The 21262-nt window shown below is 31.7% G+C and overlaps 1 protein-coding gene across 1 annotated transcript in view; it reads right to left on the reverse strand.

The window, feature by feature from the left end:
* LOC114330394 (gamma-aminobutyric acid type B receptor subunit 1) overlaps positions 1-21262 on the reverse strand; it is a 363275-nt gene that overhangs the window by 155230 nt on the left and 186783 nt on the right. Inside the window, exon 7 of the mRNA XM_050657124.1 lies at positions 10752-10879. Coding sequence (XP_050513081.1) covers positions 10752-10879 — 128 coding nt within the window. The remainder of the gene's footprint in view (positions 1-10751; positions 10880-21262) is intronic.

Here is a 21262-nt window from a genome sequence, read left to right on the forward strand (position 1 = left end):
CTCAAAGACAAATAACATTTTACGAAGATTCGCTCATAAAGGGCCATACATTATGCCAGACCGAAACGTTTTAAGCTATTACATTAGTGCATTCCCCGTACAAAAACTGTTTGGATAGGAATGAATCTTCTAAAAGCAATGAGACATTGAATAAAATTTGAGAGAAAATTATGCATTCCACTTTTAAAAGCAAACGTATGGTTGCAGTGAATCTTCATTTGGAACAACCTTTTTCGTTCAAGTTTTGTAAAAAACTTAAGAATACGTTATTAGTGAAAACAGAAGATTGTCATCGTATACAGTGCATCCATAAAGTAATGCATAAATTCATTATTTCGTAAACCGGCGACTTTAAGGAAAAATGCCGACACAGGTCGATTTTTATTTTTAATTTCCGATTTTTTGGCATATATATCGTACTAGTGACGCCATCCATCTGGGCGTGATGACGTAATCGATGATTTTTTTAAATAAGAATAGAGGTCATGTGATAGCTCATTTGAAAGGGTATTCAATTCTCTATTCCATAATATAAACATTAACATAAATATTTGTACAAGGTGTTCAAAAAAACATTTTTTAATTAAAATAATTGAGACAAAAACAAGAATGTATGTAATTTACTAATTCAAAATACGTTTTAATGTTGTCAGAAAACAGGAAAAAAATGCTTATTTGACAAATAAATATTGTTTTTCGCTTAAATTCAATGTTAAAGCTGCCACCCACCTGTTCTTGACAGTTTGAACATTTCGTTTAAGCGAAAATCAATGTTTATTTGTCAATTTTTTTTTATGTTTTCTGACAGTAGTAAAACGCATTTTGAATTAAATAAATTACATACATTCTTCTTTTCGTCTCAATTATTTTAATTATAAAAATATTTTCTTGAACACCCTGTATAAATAATTATGTTAATATTTACATTAGTGAATAGAGGATATTCTCTATTTTACATCAGTGAATACTCATTTAAAAAAATCATCAATTACGTCATCACGCCTAGACCACTAGTATGATATATTATATGATGACGCCACTAGTATGATATATATTCCAAAAAATCGTAATTTAAAAATAAAAATCGACCTGTTTCTGGATTTTTCCTTAAAGTCGTCGGTTTACAAAATATCGAATTTATGCGTTACTTTATGGACGCACTGCATATCTACATGACTTATTTTAGATTTTATTGCTTTTTATGCAGTATTAATGCAGTATACGAAACGAATTAAATGTGAGCAAGGTTTATATTATTCTTAACTTCCTTATGTACCTATATGTTGGTCTAAGGAAGGACAACATTAAATCTCTTCTTCTTCTTCTTTTCTTCTTCTTCTTCTTCTTTTTCTTCTTCTTCTTCTTGTTTTTGTAGAGACATGACATGTCAGTTTCTCTAATAAGTTGTCGTTCCATCGTTTTCTTGGTCTTAAAACCGTTTCTCGCTGTCCTTACTACTCTATTTGTTGTCATTGGGCTTATGTGGTCATTTCATTCTATTCGTCTGTTTCTTACCCTGTTATTAATGTTGTCGATATGTCCCATAGAGCCTTACCATCGATTTTTCGGAGGGTTTTCATCTCCGCTGTTTCGAGCAATCTTTTTGTCCTCTCTGTGTCGGGTCGTATTTCTGCCGCATATGTCATTAGTCTGATGACTGTTTTGTAAATTAAATTCTGCCTTCCATTTCTTTTTCGATATTTTTATTTCTCCATATTTTATCATACAGGCAATCTGCAGCTCTGTTTGCTCTATGCACTTAATCTTCCATTTCTGTTTCGAGCCTTCCGTAGCTAGATAGTGTGATGCCTAGATATTTAAACTCCATCACTTGTTTTATTATCTGATCCTCTAGCTCCAATTTTCACATTATTGGATTTGCTGTTATAACCATGCATTTTGTCTTTTTAGGACAATAATTAACATGCTAAATTTTTTGGCGGTTATTTTAAATTGGTGCAGCATACGTTGTAAATCATCTTCACTTTGAGAGATTAGTATTGCATCGTCTGCATAGCAGATTATTGAAGTTATACTTCTTTAGGCGCGATTGAGATTGAGGGTGAATTTATATTGATCTGCGCGCATGCGCACACCGACAGTTTGGTATTAGTCTTTATACGGGCTCTGATTGGGTGTTGAAATGATCTGTCAATAATTGTTCAATATGGAGGTTATCGGTAAACAAAAATGTTGTATAATATATTAGTTTTTATTGTTGTGAGGACAGAAATAAAATCAAATTTATAATTATAGTGACTTTTTAAATAGTTTTGAAAAGCCACAGGTACGTAATTCTAAATGTTTCAGTTGTATTGCAATAAAAAATTATCTTCATACCTATTTGGAAAATGTAAAAAAAATAATGTACTCTAGTACTTGCTATGCTATACCCCTAGTAGGCAATGCTTTAATTTACATAATCTGATTACGAACAAACTTTCTACAAATTTTCATCTAATGTATCGTTTTCTTACTTTATATATTGTTGTATTTTAATTCGACAAAAATCAAACTAATAAAAATTCATATAACCAAATGTCAAAAAGTTGTTCAGTTTGTGTATATTCCCACATGACGTATACGCGAAGGTGGTGCAGTTTGAAATCGCTCCGACTCTCGTACAGCGGGATACACGGGAAGTTGGTTCAAGCCCAATGCAAGTTATATCATTTTTTTATTTTTTATAGATTTTATGATTGTAAGTATATTATTATATAATTTTTTTCAGAAAATACGTATTTAATTAAAATTTTTGGCAACAATTATTGTTCAGAAATCATTTGGGGCATTTTTCAATGTGTTTGTGTGTGTTTTATTCTTTTATTTTTCTAATTTTTGGTATTGTTTCAATAAAATTTTTTGGAGAGTAGTAGAGAAACTGTTTAAAGTATATTGATTTCGTTGAAATCATATAATAGAAGTATAACTTCTTACGTGCGTACAAAGTACACACATTCATTTTTTTAAGTTGCTTTTCTACTGTTTGGTATTCTTTTTTAGTTCTTACTTTTTTATTATTTCATCCATGTTCAGGTTGATCAATAAAGGACTAAAGGAATCCCCCTGTCTTTTACCATTGCCGACCATTAATTCTGAGATGAATAAATCTTCTTCTTCGTGTTTTTATGTTTTCATGGTTTCAGTAGTAAAAAGTGGATTAAAAAATTACAAACAACATTGAATCGGTGGGTAGATGTTTTTATGCTCTGTGATACATCAAATTCTGATTATTTTGTATATTTGTGCAATAATTATGTGTGTTCTGTGGTTCTGTGTTTGTGAGTATTCGTAATAATGAGTTTTTAGAGTATGTTAGTTTTATGTTTCATAGATTTTGAGAAGGCTTTCGATAAAGTCAGACACAAAAAATTGTATGAAATCCTAAGAAGAAAAATCATCGACAGTCGCGACATTAACATCATATCCAGGTTGTACTGGGGACAAACAGCATAAAATTAAGGTTCATAATGAGTTAACCGAAGAAATTGAAATTCGTCGAGTTGTGCGTTAGGGTTGTAAGCTTTCTCCACTAGGTACTATTCAATATATGTAGCGAAAAATATGTCAGGAAGCGCTCCTAGAGCAAAACATTGGCATGAACATTAACGAAGAGTCAATTAACAATATACGATAGGCTGATGACACTCTAATAGTAACAGATAACCTAAAAAATCTACAGTATTTGCTGGAAAACATAAAAACTCATTCCAACAAGTATGGTCTAAATCTGAACATCAGGAAGAATATATTTATAATTGTAACAAACAAGCTATACACCAATGTGAATTTAATCATAAATAATAAGCAATTTGAAAGAGTTACGTCCTACAAATATTTAGGGGTTTGGTTCACTGATACTAATGACCAGACAAGAGAAATTAAGAGGCGAATAGAAATAGCGAGACAATCATTCATCAAAGTGAAAAAGTTCCTATGCTGTCGGGACATAAATCTGAAATTAAGAACGAACATGTTAAGGTGCTATGTTTAATCCATTCTGTTGTATGGCATGGAAGCTTGGACACTGAAAAAGATAAAGATCAAAAACATTGAGGCATTTGAGATGTGGCGCTACAGGAGAATGTGTAAAATACCATGGACAGAGAGAGTAACAAATCAAGATATTTTGCTGAAGATGGGAAACGAATGCGATGTCCTAAAAACCATACAAACGAAAAATCTGGAATATCTAGGCCACATAAAAGGGGAAAAGTACTCCCTACTAAGGCTCATAATCCAACGAAAAATCTCGGGAAAGAGGAATGTGGGACGTAGGAGGATTTCCTGGTTGCGAAATTTAAGGGACTGGTACGGGTGCAATTCAATACAACTGTTCAGAACTGCAGCCAACAAAGTAAAGATTGCTGTGAGGGTAACCAATCTCCGATAGGGGACGGTACTGTAAGAAAAAGAAGTTTTATGTATTGTGTGTTACATATGTGTGGTGTATGGTGTAAGTAATATATGCTTCACGTTTCCCTCTGCTCTATTCTTGTTATGTTTTTGTTGTTCTCTTCTTTTTTAAGTATTGGCAACCAAAGTTTGTTACATTCTGCTGATGGATTCGCTCCACATTTTTCTTCATTCAGTAGGATGAGGTCTACTTCTTTGATTTTCTCTTTTTTATTCCCGTTTCCTTCATGACTATTGACGCATCTTTGCACTGTGGTCTGTGTTCATTGTCAAAGTCATTTTTGAAGTTATACTTCTTTACCGGCGATAGAGGGTGATTTTTTTTATATGTTAAAACCTATCAGCCCGGCGCCTGCGCATTATAACTTTGTTCTGATTGGATGTTCAAATGACATGTCAAAAATTATCCGATATGGCAGCTGTGGTTTGGAGGTAAAGGTAAAGATAAACAAATGTATAATATATTAGTTTTATTGTTGTGAGGACAGAAACAAAAAAGTTTATAATATTGTAGTGACTTTTAAATAGTTTTTAAAAGCAACAGGTACGTAATAATTGTTAATGTATCATGGGTATAAACCTACCTAGTTGATCTGCCAAAATACATAGTATGTAATACTTTTATTTATATAATTTGATTACCATCAAAATTTCTATCAATATTCACCTAATATATTGTTTTTTTACTCTATGTTTTGTTGTATTTTTTCAATTCTAACTCATTTCAATTCAAAATTAAAATAATTTGATCAATTTTCAAAATATCGAAATATCACAAGTTTAATCCTTTAGTTAGTCGATCTTCGTAAATAATGACACATAGTGTCCGTGGCTAAGCGGAGAAGGCGTAGAATTCCAATACCAACCGCTCTTATCAGCGCTGGTTCGAGTCCCAATAGAAACTTTCTTTTTTGTGTTTTTTTTAATACATTTTATGATTGTAAGTATATTTATTATATAATTGTATTTTCAGAAAATACGTATTTAGTTAAAAAAAATTTCGACAATTAATGTTCAGACATCATTTGTGGCTTGTTTAATGTGTTTGTGTGTGTTTTATTCTTTTATTATTTTAATTTTTGGCACTGTTCTAATAAAAATGTTTGAGAAATAGTAAGTATAAATTAGTTATAATAATTAATATTTAAACAAAATATAAATAAAAAGTATATTAATTTCGTTTAAATCATATAATAGAAGTATAACTTCTTACGTGCGTACAAAGTACACACACATTCTTTTTACATGTTTGTGAATTGTGAAAACATTTACTCTCGTATTTTTCTAGACACACACACATCCTACAAACAAATTATTGCTCTTCTGGCTAACTGTGGTTAATCCCATATAAACATAACATTTGAACCATTATTTATTAGAGATTATGGCAACTTTACTGCCATTTGTTATTCTGCTAATGTGTTGTGATACAACAGTGAATTACAATTGAGATAAATTAAGCAAATTCGAGCCATAAAATAGTTGTGGTATATTAAGGGCGAAAATATTTCTACCAACTTTTAACCATAAACTCCTAAAATGAACTTAATTAAGCAAAAATGTTGAAATTTCCGTTTGAAACTCGCACAACTACAACAGATGAAGTAGTATATTAAACTCTATTTCGTTTAATCCGAAGCAATTAATTTCAACTTGAAAATCTCCGTCCTTGTCTCGGCCGTTTCTGTAACTCTGCGCTACCGTTTTCTATCTCTCTGCTCTGCTGCAAAATTCCCTTTCTTCGGTATCATTTCATCTCGGCGACTTTTCATTAACTCTTGAAATAAAATTTAAAAGGGACTACGTTCTGGAAAATTTCGGGCTTGGGTTTTCGTAATATAATTACATATAGAGCCACTATTCATCTCATATCGGTAGAGCCAACGGGGCTGGAAACGGATGGAAATGTGACCAAAAATGTACGTTTGGAAAATTTTATGGCTCTTACTGTTTATTAATTGTTTCTGGTTTTAGTCTAAACAGGTTTATTCGTTTATCTTTTAAGGAACATACTCAAATAATATTTTCTATTAACTTGAAGGCTTAAGCAAATTTTAACAGAATGACAAGAGTGCTTTGAATAAGTGATTTGAAGTTGGAGCTAAGAGTTAGGTTGACTAGATGTTACGTTTTCTTGACGTTGTTTTATCGAATGGAAGCTTGAGCCTTGAATGCGGTATCAGTGAAGCGGTATCAGTGAAAACACTGGAACCATTCGAGTTGTGGGTGTGTAGAAGAATTTTGAAAATATCGTAGCAGAACACGTCACAAACAAAGATGTTCTGAGAAAGATGAATAAAGAAATGGAAATATTAAATACAATAAAAACACAAAAATTTGAATATCTTGGATATATTACACGTAGAGAGAGATACAACTTGCTCCAACTGATTATGAAGGGAACGATTCAAGTAAAAAGAAGCGTAATGAGTTGTTCAATCTCAAATTAATCCCTTGATTTGCAATCTCACATTATTCTTAATTTCCTAAACTTTTATAGTTTCACTGTAATATTTTAATAATAAAAGTCCATTCAACCTGCAAACCTGCAAACTTAATAAATTGCTAAATAATATATTTCTTCCTAAGTTTTGCAATAGCTTTCGTTAAACTGTAGTTGCAAGCTTTCAACTCAAAATCCGTAGTTTGTTACCACGCGACTTATTGATGAATTGTATATTTTGACGAGATTATAAATTAGCTAAAGGGACTATTTTGGGTGGCAGCCTATTATAGAAAATTACCTGACCAACATATATAGTGTAATACTCAGTAGCTGTCAATAAAACCATATTTTTACTCTACACTTCAAACATTTATTTACCATCGTTGATCGAGAAGAATTGGACAAAGGGGCATTAGAAAACAATTAGATCCTGATATTTACATAGAATAGGTCCAGGGGTACATAGAATATCATGGCTGCGCCACCTTAGAAAATAAACGGATGTACATCAAATGAACTTTTCAGAGCAGCTGTTTCTAAAGTCAGAATAGCTTTGATGATTGCAAACTTACGTCGGGGAGATGGCACTTGAAGAAGAAAATTAACTTGATAAATAACTATGTATTCAATATTCATATAGAGAATATTTAGAGTAATATTTTGAAAATAGGTACCTATAGTTTTCTATGTATTACAGTAGATAAAATATACGGCCTCGATTTGAAGTACATATACTCTTGGGAAGACACTCAGGTGCTTTACCGATATGTCTGACCTAAGCGTCTCGCTAGGTCTTCTTTGCTCTTCCTCTCCTGCTTCTTCCACGAACCAGCAGTTCAACAGGTCTTCGTGTTGGGTGGTTAAGGTCTCCACGTTGAGCATGACCAAACCATCTCCCCTCATTTTGGCATCAATTGGTGCCACCCCTAGAATTCCCTTAATATACCTATTCCTAATTTTATCCTTTTTTGATACTCCACTCATTCATCTAAGCATTCTTATTTCCGCCACATGCATTCGCTGTTCCTCTTTATTTTTAACTGTCCAGCATTTAGTTCCGTACAGCATAATGGGTCGTGCAACTGTTTTATAGAATTTTCCCTTCAACTTTATTGGAATTTTTCTGTCACACAACACATCACTCGATTCCTTCCATTTTATCCATCCAACCCTAATTCTATTGCATGCATCTCCATCTATTTCGCTATTACTCTGTAATATCGATTCTAGATATTTAAAACTCTCACTTTTCGCAGTCATTTCACCATCCAAAGATATCATTTTATTTGTAGTAACTCCATTTTTAAACGAACATTCTGTCTTTGTCTCACTAAGTATTAAACCTTTTTCCTCAATACCTTTCTTCCTGTCTCTTATTCTCATTATTTCCCACCAACACCACATCTTCAGCATGGATTAAGCACCAGGGAATCTTACCCTGTAGTTTCGCTGTTATCTTATCTAAAACTAATGAGAATAAATAAGTACTAAGCACCGAACCTTGGTGCAAATCCACTTTCATATGAAATTTATCAGTTTCCCCCACACCTGTCCTAACACTAGTCGTTACTCCCTCATGTATATCTCTCACCATATTTACATTTTCAACGGGGTCTCCTTTCTTATGGAGTGTCCACCACAGAATCTCTCGAGGATATTAGGATATCTCTCTGTTATTTAGCCGGTACCCGTTTAGTAGAATACCTTTTCCAGTTTCGTGCAAAGCTTCGATAAATATTCTTTTAGAGTAAGGATTGAAAATTAGGGGGAACAAAATGCAGCCCTGCCTCACTCCAGGCATGATTTTCACATATTCGGTGTGTTCATCGTCAACTCTGAGGTCTGTGTTTCGTAATAAAATTATAATATGGTAATTTTATTTTTAATATTATGGCTTACATATTGAAAAAACTAAAATCCACGTAGGTAATCATAACAACCGCATATAAAAAGAGGTCTCAACAAGGATAGCTACGGGTAGTAGAGCATTGTACTCCCTATCATCATTATTAAGATCTAAGCTGCTAAAAAGACAATCCTTTCTTATTGAGTGCCCTCCACAAAATCTCTCGAGGAAGTTTATCATATGCTTTCTCAAGATCAATGAAGACCATATGGTCGTTTGTTTCTTTATTCCTATATTTTTCCATCAACTGCCTTATAATGAAAATTGCATCTGTGATTGGTCTGCCCTGCATATAGTCCAGGGTTGATAAGGTTTTTTCCATGACACTTCAACAGCCAGGGTACTGAATCGTTTTTTCGACAGGTAATACCTATAAGAACAAATTGTAACTATTTTCTGAGTAGGATCTGGCGGCCATTTTATTTATAAACAATTTAGTGTCAATAAACGGCCTTTTTTCCTTTTTTTTTTCAAATTAATAGAAAAAAATAAGACTTATGGTTTTCTTAGTACAAACATCTTCGAGAGAATGAAAAAAGCTTCAAAATGGCGCATTACAAAGTTTAATACATTCACTTATTGTTAATATAATTGCGAAAAAAGGTCGAAATTTCAAAAAAAATAATTTCGCAATAACTATTGAAAAAATAAGCATAGAGCTTTGAAATTTTTTCCAAATGAGGCTTCTTTGGTGCTTAATATGTGACATAAATTTCAAAGCGATTCATTCAATTGTTTAAATTTTATTTAAATCGTTTATTCCAGAGAGGATATCCCAGGATTTTGCAATAACATAAGTCAGAAAAAAATAATGTTAGAACTATTCTACAGTTGTCAAATGAAAGATCATGAGCTAAACTTTCAAATTGGTTTAAAAAAAGTAAATAAAACATGCATTTATTGGTAATAAATCATTATGCAAAAGTGTGTTAAATTTTTCGTTATACACTTTTTATTTTTTTATATAATAAATTGTATATATTTATTACAATTTTTCATCAATTATCATATAAATAACATTACTTGGTAGTTATGCACCTAAAAAACGGCAAAAAATAGATTTTTTTGAAAAAAGTTATTAAAAAAATTTAGATGATTAAAAAAAGAAAATTTGACGATACTTTTGCCTAATTATTTATTACTAATAAATGCATTTGTTATTCAGTATTTTTAAACTAATTTGAAAGTTTGGTTCATGCTCTTTCATTTGACAGCGGTAGAATGGTTCTAACATTATTTTTTTTCTGACTTATGTTATTGCAAAAAAAGCTCTCTGGGATAAATAATTTGAATAAAATTTAAACAATTTAATGAATCGCTTTGAAATTTTTGTCACATATTAAGCACCAAAGAACCCTCATTTGACAAAAATTTCAAAGTCTTATACTTATTTTTACAATAGTTATTGCGAAATAATTTTTTTTTTTAATTTCGACCTTTTTTCACAATTATATTAACAATCGATGAGTTAAACTTTGTAATGCGCCATTTTAAAGCTTTTCCATTCTCTCGAAGGTGTCTGTACTAATAAAACCATAATTCTTACTGTTTTCCATTAATTTGAAAAAAAAGTGGAAAATGCCGTTTTTTGACACTAAACTGTTTATAAATAAAAATGGCCGCCAGGTCCTACGCAGGAAATAGTTATAATTTGTTCTTATAGGTATTACCTGTCGAAAAAACGCTTCAGTACTCTGATTGTTGAAGTGTCACGAACAGGGTATATTTTTGTCTATTACCCTGGCCTAATAAAGCTAAATCGATTATTGGCTATTTCGCTTCTTTCGAAAAAAAAAAGGAAACACAAACAACATTTTGATTAATAAAAAACAAGCATCAAATTTCCCGTTTTCTTTAATTGCATGAAAGCGACCGGACAGGAAAGGACCGAGTTCTTTTGTAGACTTATATAAATAAATAAATTAGTTCCGGCTGGTCAATCGCGTTCGTATAGTCGTCAAATAAAAATGTAAACATACTCACCGAAATCCCCAAGAACTGCGTCGAATTGATCGCAGAGTAAATATCATCGGCTATCTCTTTGTTGTTGTAATTAAAGTCCTTTAAACTCTTTCCGTACTTGTGCAGACGGTCCATTGTTTTATTGAAAGCTGAAAACAAAAAGAAAATCAACGTCAAGATAAACTTGTTTGTCTTTTGTCATGACTTGGATAAAGTGTATAAAATGGTAAAAATTTAATTAAACCCTAAGAATGAGGGATCTAAGCAGAATTTTTTGTTAATTAGGCTAATATTGTTCCGGCAGTCTTTTGTAATCCGAGAGATTCAATTTTTTTTTCGTTCTTGGCACATGCCGATATGTTTTTGTTTACAGTTAATTAAAAATACATGCTCAAGCCTTTGTATCTACAACAGGAGACTAAATTGCTAATGTTACTAAAAATTAATTTACTATGTATCAATTATTTTAATAAACATATAGGAGAGTGCAATTAGAACGAAAACATGCATTGTTTCGGAAAAATTCAAACAAGCTTATATTTTTCTAAAACTTTTTTGTTAGTTTATATACATGTTAAATTAAAAAGTTCTACTCGCATATTTGGCCGCTCATTGTTTCTCAATTGTTTAAACAATAACAATTGTTTTGTGTAAATAATTTTAAATATATATTTGAATTCACCATTTTATTTTGATCAAATATGTTTCTATTTTGTTTTTGATTATGCTGAATCCGAATATGGCATTAAAATTTGAAACTTCTTAGACAGAAGCTCTTATACAGATAACTTTTTTATTATCAATTTTGCGAAAAAAAGTTATTCTTCATAAAATGCTCTGGATAGTTAAAACTCTAAAACTCAACCATTAGATATAAAATGTTATCAATGTTATACGAGTTACGTCAAAAATATGAATTCCGTTAAAGAGAAAAGTACCTTTATATTTCATATTATCAAAAAATGCTATTAGGAAAAGTTGTTTGAAATTAAAAACTATGTTTTAATATACAATTACATCATTCTAATCGAAAAAAAAAATCGTTTTTTTCTCAAATTGCGGATACCCATTATAATTTTATTAAAATTAGGTATGATCACTATTTTATTATCAATTTTACGAAACAAAGTTATTCCTTATAAAATGCTCCACCTGGTCTAAAATCTAAGATGCAACCATCAGATATCAAACTTTTTCAATTTTATACGAGGTATGTAAAAATATGAATTTTTCTTAAAAGTGCATTTATTATTCACAATATTTTAATTAGAGGGATGTAATTGAACACTGAAACATATTTTTTAATTAGAAACAACTTTTCTTAATAACAATTTTCGATATTGTGAAATAAAAAGGTACTTTACTTTTGAGTGAAATTCATATTTTTTGACATATCTCGTATAAAATTAATAAAATTTGATATTTGATGGTTGCATCTTTGATCATAAATGATGCAGGGTATTTTATAAAGAATAACTTTTTTTCGTAACACCGATAATAAAAAAGTTATCAATAGGTTCCAAGTTACGCAGACATACTGAAAGAGCTAAAATTCTTTTTTGTTGAACATTTATTATTGTTGAAGCTTCTTATTAAATGTATTTTAGATAAGTTTTACTATGGTAGTATTAACTATTTTCAGAAAAAGGTAAAAGTGAAAGACAATTTATGTTTCCATTCGATTCAGAGGATATCCTAGGCAGCTGTTTTTGTCTCTAGACGTCTTCAGTAGGGCTACGTGAACACTTCTGAACCAAGACGAAAATAAACTCCATATTGAAGTGGAATTATAAACATAATATTAAAATCCACTTTTAATACGCTGTGTAGCGAAATCTTTTAGAGAAAAGAAAAAAGGTCCCAGATACAAAATGCATTATTAAAATAAGTTTAAAATAATAAATAATGATTTAAATCTGAAACTTCTATCAGAAGTATGAAATTAACACAAGTAGGATCTCTAAATCAAGGATAGTAAAAATAGCCAGGGACAAGTCATCGTTAGGCAAAAGAATGACAATTTAGGGACAGAATGAAAAGCACCGTTGAAGGAAAACAGGCAGTACTGTCTATACAGTGGGAAATAGAAGATGAAGAAGAATCTGAAACCTTTCTTTGAACCACTTGGAACCACTTTCTGGTAACATTCTTTATCTCTAACTTTTACAATTCATAAGCCAAGAGACGACGACTAAAGAAAGAGAAAATGATTCTACAATATGCAATCACATTTCGTCTTACTCGTCTAGGAAACGGTCCAAAGGACAGTTCCAAGTACTCAAAATCTGAGTAGAGATAGAGATAAAAGATAATCGTGAACGACATTTTATGTTTTCTTTCGATTCAGAGGATATCCATCATCCTTAGACAGCTGTTGGATAGAATTATAGTATACATTTTTTGTTGAAAAACGAGGTTTTTTAGAACTTATACTATTCCTCACGAGAAAAGCAATTGCAGGGACGCTCCAGTTCATAAAAAATTACGTATTGACGTTTTTTTTTTAATTTTTGATATTATTTCAAGTAGTATTAAAATTAGTTTAATATTGAAATAAAAATACAATTAAAATGTTTAAAATATGTGTTTCCTTGAAATCATAAAAATAATATAACTTCTTACATGCGTACAAAGTAGACACAGTATTTTTTTATTAAAAAAATAGTATTTCTTTAAAATAAAAAATATCTATCAAGTTTCTAAAAATAGTTAATAATAGGAAAAATTTTGGGTGGTAATATAATAAATTTCTACATATAATAATAGCTTTCTATACAGGGTGAGTCATGAGGAACTATACATACTCCTACCTCGTATAGAGGCTCCTATGGGAAATAACAAATGACCATTAAAAAGTGTCTGCTCCAATTGTTTAATAATATACAGGGCGAATTTCGCATTTTGACAGAAATTTGTATTCGTCATAATTTTTGAACGGTCAGATCGATGGGTCTCTTATTTTGATCAATCGTTACACTATTACCACCTAATCAACTGATTTAGTCAAACTAGAAAAAAGTCAGGTCCGGCTTTAAAAAATTAGTTCGCTTTGGTCTTAGAAAAAATTTCACCCTGTATACGCTTTTTGAAAACTCTAATATGAATTTTACAAATGAGACAAATAGGCAATTAAAATGGCATATTTATTTTTTCCCCACACGATTACTTAATTTTTTATAAAAAAATCAAATTTGACTATAAATTAAAAGTTTGGTAAAGTGAACCATATATTTAAAAAAATTAACTTTTATTACAAAAATTAATTTTTTTTTAAACAAATATTTAATTTATGTTACCACCCAATCAACTGATTTATTTAAACTAGAAAAAAAATCAGGCCCGGCTTTAGAAAATTAGTTCGTTTGGGTCTTAGAAAAAATATCACCCTGTATACGCTTTTTGAAAACTCTAATATAAATTTTACAAATTAGACAAATAGGCAATTAAAATGGCATATTTATTTTTTCCCCACACGATTACTTAATTTTTTATAAAAAAATCAAATTTGACTACGAATAATTATTAAAAGTTTGGTAAAGTGAACCATAGATTTAAAAAAATTAACTTTTATTTCTGTCAAAATGCGAAACTCGCCCTGTAAATTATTAAACAATGGGAGCAGACACTTTTTAATGGTCATTTGTTATTCCCCATAGGGGCCTCTATACGAGGTAGGAGTATGTACAGTTCCTCATGACTCACCCTGTATAGGATGCTATGTTTTCGTTTTGCCATAAATAACTTTAATCTTACGTAAAAAAGAATGGACGATTACATCCCCTATTTCATTGTTTCTTTATTTTATTTCTATATGTGTCTAGCTAGAACTAGAACTTAAATCTAATTTGAACGAACAATCTACTACAACACGAGTTTTTAGCAACTCTTTCGCAGAGCGTTTTTGCTCCTAGTTTAGACAGTTTTCCCCGTCACATAACTCTTCCAAAATGAGCACATACCCTTTGTTTGTATTTCGTTATTTCCTTTGTCGCAACGAAAATTTCCAACGCAGCCTTTTCGTGAAATTTAGTCGTGTTTTAACACGAGTTGTTTGTAGAAGAACACACCGTGCGCGGTGCGCGATTATTATACCCAACTGACAGGTGATTCACTCGAGTAAACATTATAAGAAGTTTATTTAAACGTTGTATTTAGATGAGAAAAACAATTATAATAAGAAAGCATATATTAATAAGGCAAAAATATTTTTTATCCGGTCAGCTAAAGGGTAAAATTTTATAGAATAAGTGCATATAAATTTTCACTTCGGTAAAAATCAAACAAGATAGAACTTTTTGTAATTTCATTAGGAAATGTTTAATAAACAACATATCAAAAAGTTCTACTCGAGAAGTAAGTGTTTCATTTTTTATTAAACAATAAACAAATTAACTACGAAGTTTGACGTTTTTTAAATAATTCCGAAGATATAAATTTTAGAAAAAAACTGACTTAACCATTGAAAAATTCAGAAAATTTTACAAAAAAACTTTATATAAAGAATTTTCTAAAATTTAATCTGTATATTCTATAATTTTTTATTTATAACGCTAAAGTCACCCTTCTTACAAACATTTGCGCACTATAAACTAGAGTACGGCGAAATGCACGGTTGAGTTATTTTAATGTAATTCTTTAACTAATGGATCAAATAAAATTTTATAAATAACATATAATAGATAACATATAAAGATAAAATGAAATTTCACAAATTGAACATGAAAGAAAAATAATTAGGCTATCTTATGGTTATAATAGAAAGAAATAAAATATATGGGCATAAGTACGGTGTGGGCGGAAAGTGAGCCTTACATGAATTTTGTTTAAAAATGATTTAAAAATGTGTATCTAATACAATTTTTCTTATAAAACTCTCAATTTTGCACAACTTACCTTTCAAGCATCTTGCTAAATAACGTTACATTCAAAAAAAATCTCAAAAACTTAATTCAAATGATACGACGTCCCAGAAAATGTAATTTTTGAAATCATCGTAGTTTTATAGAAATACCACCAATTTAAGACGGTATTACTCAAGTTTGAACAGATTTATTATAGTTTTATAAGCGCTTTGTTAAAGCCTAGGATATAGTCTTTAAAATGCACTAAATTATTTTACTTTAGAAATGAAACAAACTATTTCTTTTTGAGAAAATTAAGAAAGATATCATTTTTTGATATTCTGGAATATAAAGGTACTTTACTCTTTAACGAAATTCACATTCTTGACATAACTCTTATAAAATTGATAAAATTTGATATCTGATGGTTGAGTTTTAGATTTTTGACTATCCAGATCATTTTATGGAGAATAACTTTTTTTCGTAAAATTGATAATAAAAAGTTTTCCATGTGGTTCCTAGCTACGCAGACATACTGTATAAGAGCTTCTGTCTAAGAATTTTCAAATTATAATGCCATATTCGGATTCAGCATAATCAAAAACAAAATAGAAACATATTTGATCAAAGTAAAATGATGAATTTAACGATATTTTTAAAATTATTTATACAGAACAATTGTTATTGTTTAAACAATTAATAAACAATTAGCGGCCAAATCTGCGAGCAGAACTTTTTACTTTAACAAGTATATAAACTAACAAAAACAGTTTTAGAAAAATATAAGCTTGTTTGAATTTTTCCGAAACAATGCATGTTTTCGTTCTAATTGCACTCCCCTAGAATTCCTGCGAGTCAAACTTAAAAGCATCACACTCCCTAACAAATTCACTCCATACTAGGGCGATCCGATAAGTATTTAGCCTTCAAAAGAAGAACTAAAATTATGGAGTAGTAGTGATTTATTTCTGAACGTTCGCCTTTTCGCTCGGTACACTTGACCCAGTGATCTGCAAAGTAGGCTTTCGTGGCGGTAATAAACTCTTTATTCGACTTAAATTTTTGCCCGGCGATTATGACTTTTTCAAGTTTGGAAACAAAAAGAAGTCGTACAGGGCCAAATCTTGAGAACACAGTGGATGGGACAACAGTTCGTAGCCCAATTCGACCAATTTGGCCATGGCGTCGGCGGGGGTATGAGCCGGTGCGTTATCATGATGGAAAAGTTTGGTTTTTGCCCCAATTAAGGCTTTTTTATGAAATTCGACATCGAATCTGCCCAAAAATATGGTACAGTAAAGCCCTGTGACCGTTTTGCCCTTTACTGGAAATTTATATAGATCACATTTTGTGAATCTCAGAAAATGGTGGCTATCACCTTTCCGGCCGATAGGACAGTCTTTCCCTCTTCGGAGCACGTTATCGGGGTGACGTCCACTGTATCGACTATTCATTGGTCTCTGGTATATACCGGTGGAACCATATTTCGTTCTGCTCTGAAGTGATCTCATGGTTGCGCTTATTGTCCGGACTGAGAAAATGCGGCACCCACCATGCCGACAGCTTTTTCATATCCAAAGTTTCACATTGGATATGACACACGCAATTTTTTGAGATGCATGGTGTTTCAGCTACCTCGGCGGTCTCCTTCAGTCGGCGGTCTGCCAATACCAGATCGTGGATTGTGGATCGTGATCTGTGGTAGCCGTTTTCGGAGCCCCTGTGCGCGACTTAACAAATACCGATCTGCGACCACATGGAAACTAGTTAAACCAATGTTTGACCGTCACCACCCAAGGAAAAGAGTTACTATACACTGCATCCAAGAGCAGTAAAATGTTTCATGGCAATAAAGCATTAAAAATATCATAACCTGACATAAAATCCTCTACGATCAATTCCTCCTCGTTTCTTGATCCCTTGTCAGGAAGTGGTGGTACTCTAAATATTGTTAGCTTCCTTTTGGTCTTCGGCCTTCTAACTTTCCTTCCTATGATAATTTCGATGGTCCCCGAAGCGACCGAAGTAGTTAAGTATGGTCTGTTTACTTTTTTTAATAGCCTGTCTTTTCTATGAATAACACAGAGAATAACTCAAGAATTGACACAGTATTCTGTCCAGGATACACGCAGATTCGTCTGTAGACTCGTATTTCAAAGGATTCAATCTTACTTCTATGGATTTTCTTGAAAGTTCATGTTTCAGCAGTGTTAAGTATTTCTTTTTATTGTTTCATCTTTCTTAATGTTTCCGTGTTAGTTACTTCTGTCCATGATATTTTCCACCTTCTTCGATAACACCACATCTCAAAGTTGGCAAGTCTTTTTCAGTTGAGTCCGTAATTGTCCAGTCTTCAACTCCTTATAATAGGACAGCGCTTTTTTGTTTTTTCAATATCCCCTTTGGTAATGTCGGTCCCTTTTTACCTCTTGGTTCTATTGTCTCCATTCTTTCGTTATCTTCAAATAGCTCTTTTATATATTCTTTCCTTCTTCTTCTTCTTTAGGTGCCGTGTCCGTATTCAGACGTTGACCGTCATCATGTTTACGAGTTCTTGAAACCTTTCTCTATCGGCCATCGGCTGCTACGCGAAATAATTCTTTGATTGTTAAACCACAACATTGTCTAATATGTATTACGCAACCATGAAAGATTCTTTCGACCAATCCATCTCTTTCCCTCCATTTTTTCTTGTATTATAGGGCGAAGCAGGTGGTATTAAGTTACTCTAATTATATGGCCGAAGTATTCTGTTTTTCTTCTCTTTATGATATTGAATTAATCATTTGAAGAACATCTTCATTGGAAGTTTGCGACACCGCCGATATCTTTAGAATTCGTCAATAGCACCACAATTCGAATGATTCGAATAATTTTTTTAGCATTGTGGTTCCTAATGTCCATGTCTCACAAACATACAATAAAATAGACCAGGCATCACCTTTTTGTGAAGATGCTGAAATGTTATGTGTGGTCTATTCTTCCCATCTATTTATGTGTCTACACTTTTAATTATTATTTTTTGTTTTTCTACATTATTTTTTGGATATGCCAGATATTTCTTTAATTTTCTTGTATATGTTAAAGCTGTCATGTTATTTTTTAATCTTTCTATTCTGAACCTTTTTCTGATAGCCACAATTCCTTCGCTTCTTTGATTTTTTGTTTTATTGTTTTATTTACGTTTTCGTATTTTGTTCATTTTTATTCTTGTATTTTCTCCTTTTCGATATGACGAACTACTTTATTCCTTATGTTATCCATTATTTGCTTTTGGAGGATGTATCGCGCTCCAGTTGTTGTATAGTGTTTCTCAGGTTCTTCTCTAACGCTCTCCATTTTCTTGTAGCATTAATTTGTCTTTGTCTTGCTAATGTATAGCGTGTTTCTAGCATGTTACATTCTGTGAAGAAGTCAAATTTGTCATGATGATGGCCAACACCCAGAACGGGTAGGGGACGCAAGAAGAAAAAGAGAGAAGCTAACAACCATAGGTCAACGGGTACCCGATAAATAACATTCGTTACGCCGACGATACTGCGATAATCACAGATAACGAACATAATAAATATGCAGTTGATTCTAAATAAGATAAATACCGCAGGAAAAACATAATATGTCTGAAAGATAAATGCTGGAAAAACTAAATGCATGGCAATAAGAAAGAGCGCACTTTTAAGAGTACAGATGCAAGTAGATAATGGATCCAATCGAGCAAGTGAAAACATTTAAATACTTGGGAATGATGGTGAATGACCAATGGGATCCTCCAACAAGAAATAAAAAGCCGTACCGAAAAAGCAAGACAAGCTTTTATTAAATTTAAACCTTTACTTTGTAACCGAAATCTTTCCTTCAATCACCGTTACAGAATGGTTAAGTGCTATGTATTGTCCATATTATTATACGGCATGGAGACATGGACGTTGAAAATATCTTCCATTAATAAGTTGGAGGCCTTCGAAATGTGGACCTTACGAAGAATGTTCGGCATACCATAGAGATATAGGGTGAGAAACGATGAAGTCTTAAGAAGAGCAAATACTGAAAGAGAGTTGCTCAACTTGATAAAGGCATGAAAAATTGGATACCTGGTTCATATCCTGAGAGGGGAAGAATACGCAATCCGTCAAATAATCATCCAAGGAAAGATTGAGGGTAGGAGAGGAGTAGGTCGCAAATAAATATCGTGGCTGCGAAATATAAAGAACTGGACAGGTATAACTTCATGTCGCAAAATACAGACGTCTGAGCTTAAGATAATTCGCCAACGCACTATTATAGGTGCACTGCACTATAAGAAGAAGAACAACAATAGTTACAGAAAAAGAATGTGAGTGTACTTTGTACGCACGTACGAAGTTATACTTCTATTATTATGATTTCAACGAAATTAATATACTTAACAGGTTATTTGTATTTTATTTAAATTTTAAACTAACTTTCTTTACCTACCACTTTTAAAAATTTTTTATTAAAACGATACCAAAAATATAAAAAAATTATGAATCGTCCGGGATTTGAACCTGGGACCTCTTGATCTCCGGTCACACGCTCTACCACTGAGCTATATTCCTTTTGATTTGACAGGTTACAAGATTTCTCATACATATTGACAAATTTAATAGACCAGGTGAAGTATACAAAATACTTTAAACATACTTACTATTATTGTAAAATATCTTATTCCCGAGGAAGACAAATCCAAAGACACAAAAATTATAATAAATAATACATTTACTAAGAACACTAATAATATATCCTATTATATGATATAATATGACGTATTTGCGCTGAGAGCGCTGATACATACTGAAAGTTTAGCAAAGAAATACATACTGTCTGTGTGCGCATGCGCCCGGCACTATAAAATTTCACTCTCGATCGTACAGAAGTATAACTTCGAAAAATCTTGGCGCACTACTTGATTATGTGTACTAATGATATCTACTAAAACCAAAATAAAATATACAAAATTTAGGTGTTCTTTTTCTCTTGTATTTCTTTTAGCACTCTTTTGCATTTCTGTTTCTTAAGACCGATTTCTAATTCTATAACGTATGTTCTCTAGAACGTACAAAGTTAAACAAGAAAAATACCTGGCGAAATTCATCAAAAGTCTTGTAATAGAATACTTAAAAGCTTTTTCTGTAAACCCCAACTTATCCCTTTTTGCCCTGAAGACATTTAGCGTTTCTTTCTCGTTAAAAGTTTCGCAGTGAATTTGTTAGCCATTGAAACAGTTGAGAGAGTTTAGGTTTCACAATTAACTAACTTTTCATCTTCCATAATGCAAAGCAGCTTATTCAGTGTATGGATAATGATGAACATCCGAAAGAAAAGGAACGCGTTAAATTTTTGTATCTGATACTTCCTCTTTGCTCACGAAATTAGTTTCGTTGTTTAACTAACTCAACTTTGATGCTGCTGTAATATCGTTCAGCGTTATTATCAGTACAAACTTGTTTGGTAGTTAACAAAAATGATAATAGGTAAAGTTTCGTGTTGGTTAACTATATACATACACGATAAGTGACTAAGAATAAATGCCAAATTAACTTAAAATTCTATTCAAATTGGAAACATTATACTCGTATTAGCAAAACAGTTTAAAACATGTTTTGTGAGATGTGAGATCTTATTTTGTAAACATAAAGGGTTTCAACACTTCAAATAAGACATTTTTTGGTA

Source organism: Diabrotica virgifera, chromosome 7, assembly GCF_917563875.1.
Source record: "Diabrotica virgifera virgifera chromosome 7, PGI_DIABVI_V3a".
NCBI lineage: Eukaryota > Metazoa > Arthropoda > Insecta > Coleoptera > Chrysomelidae > Diabrotica > Diabrotica virgifera.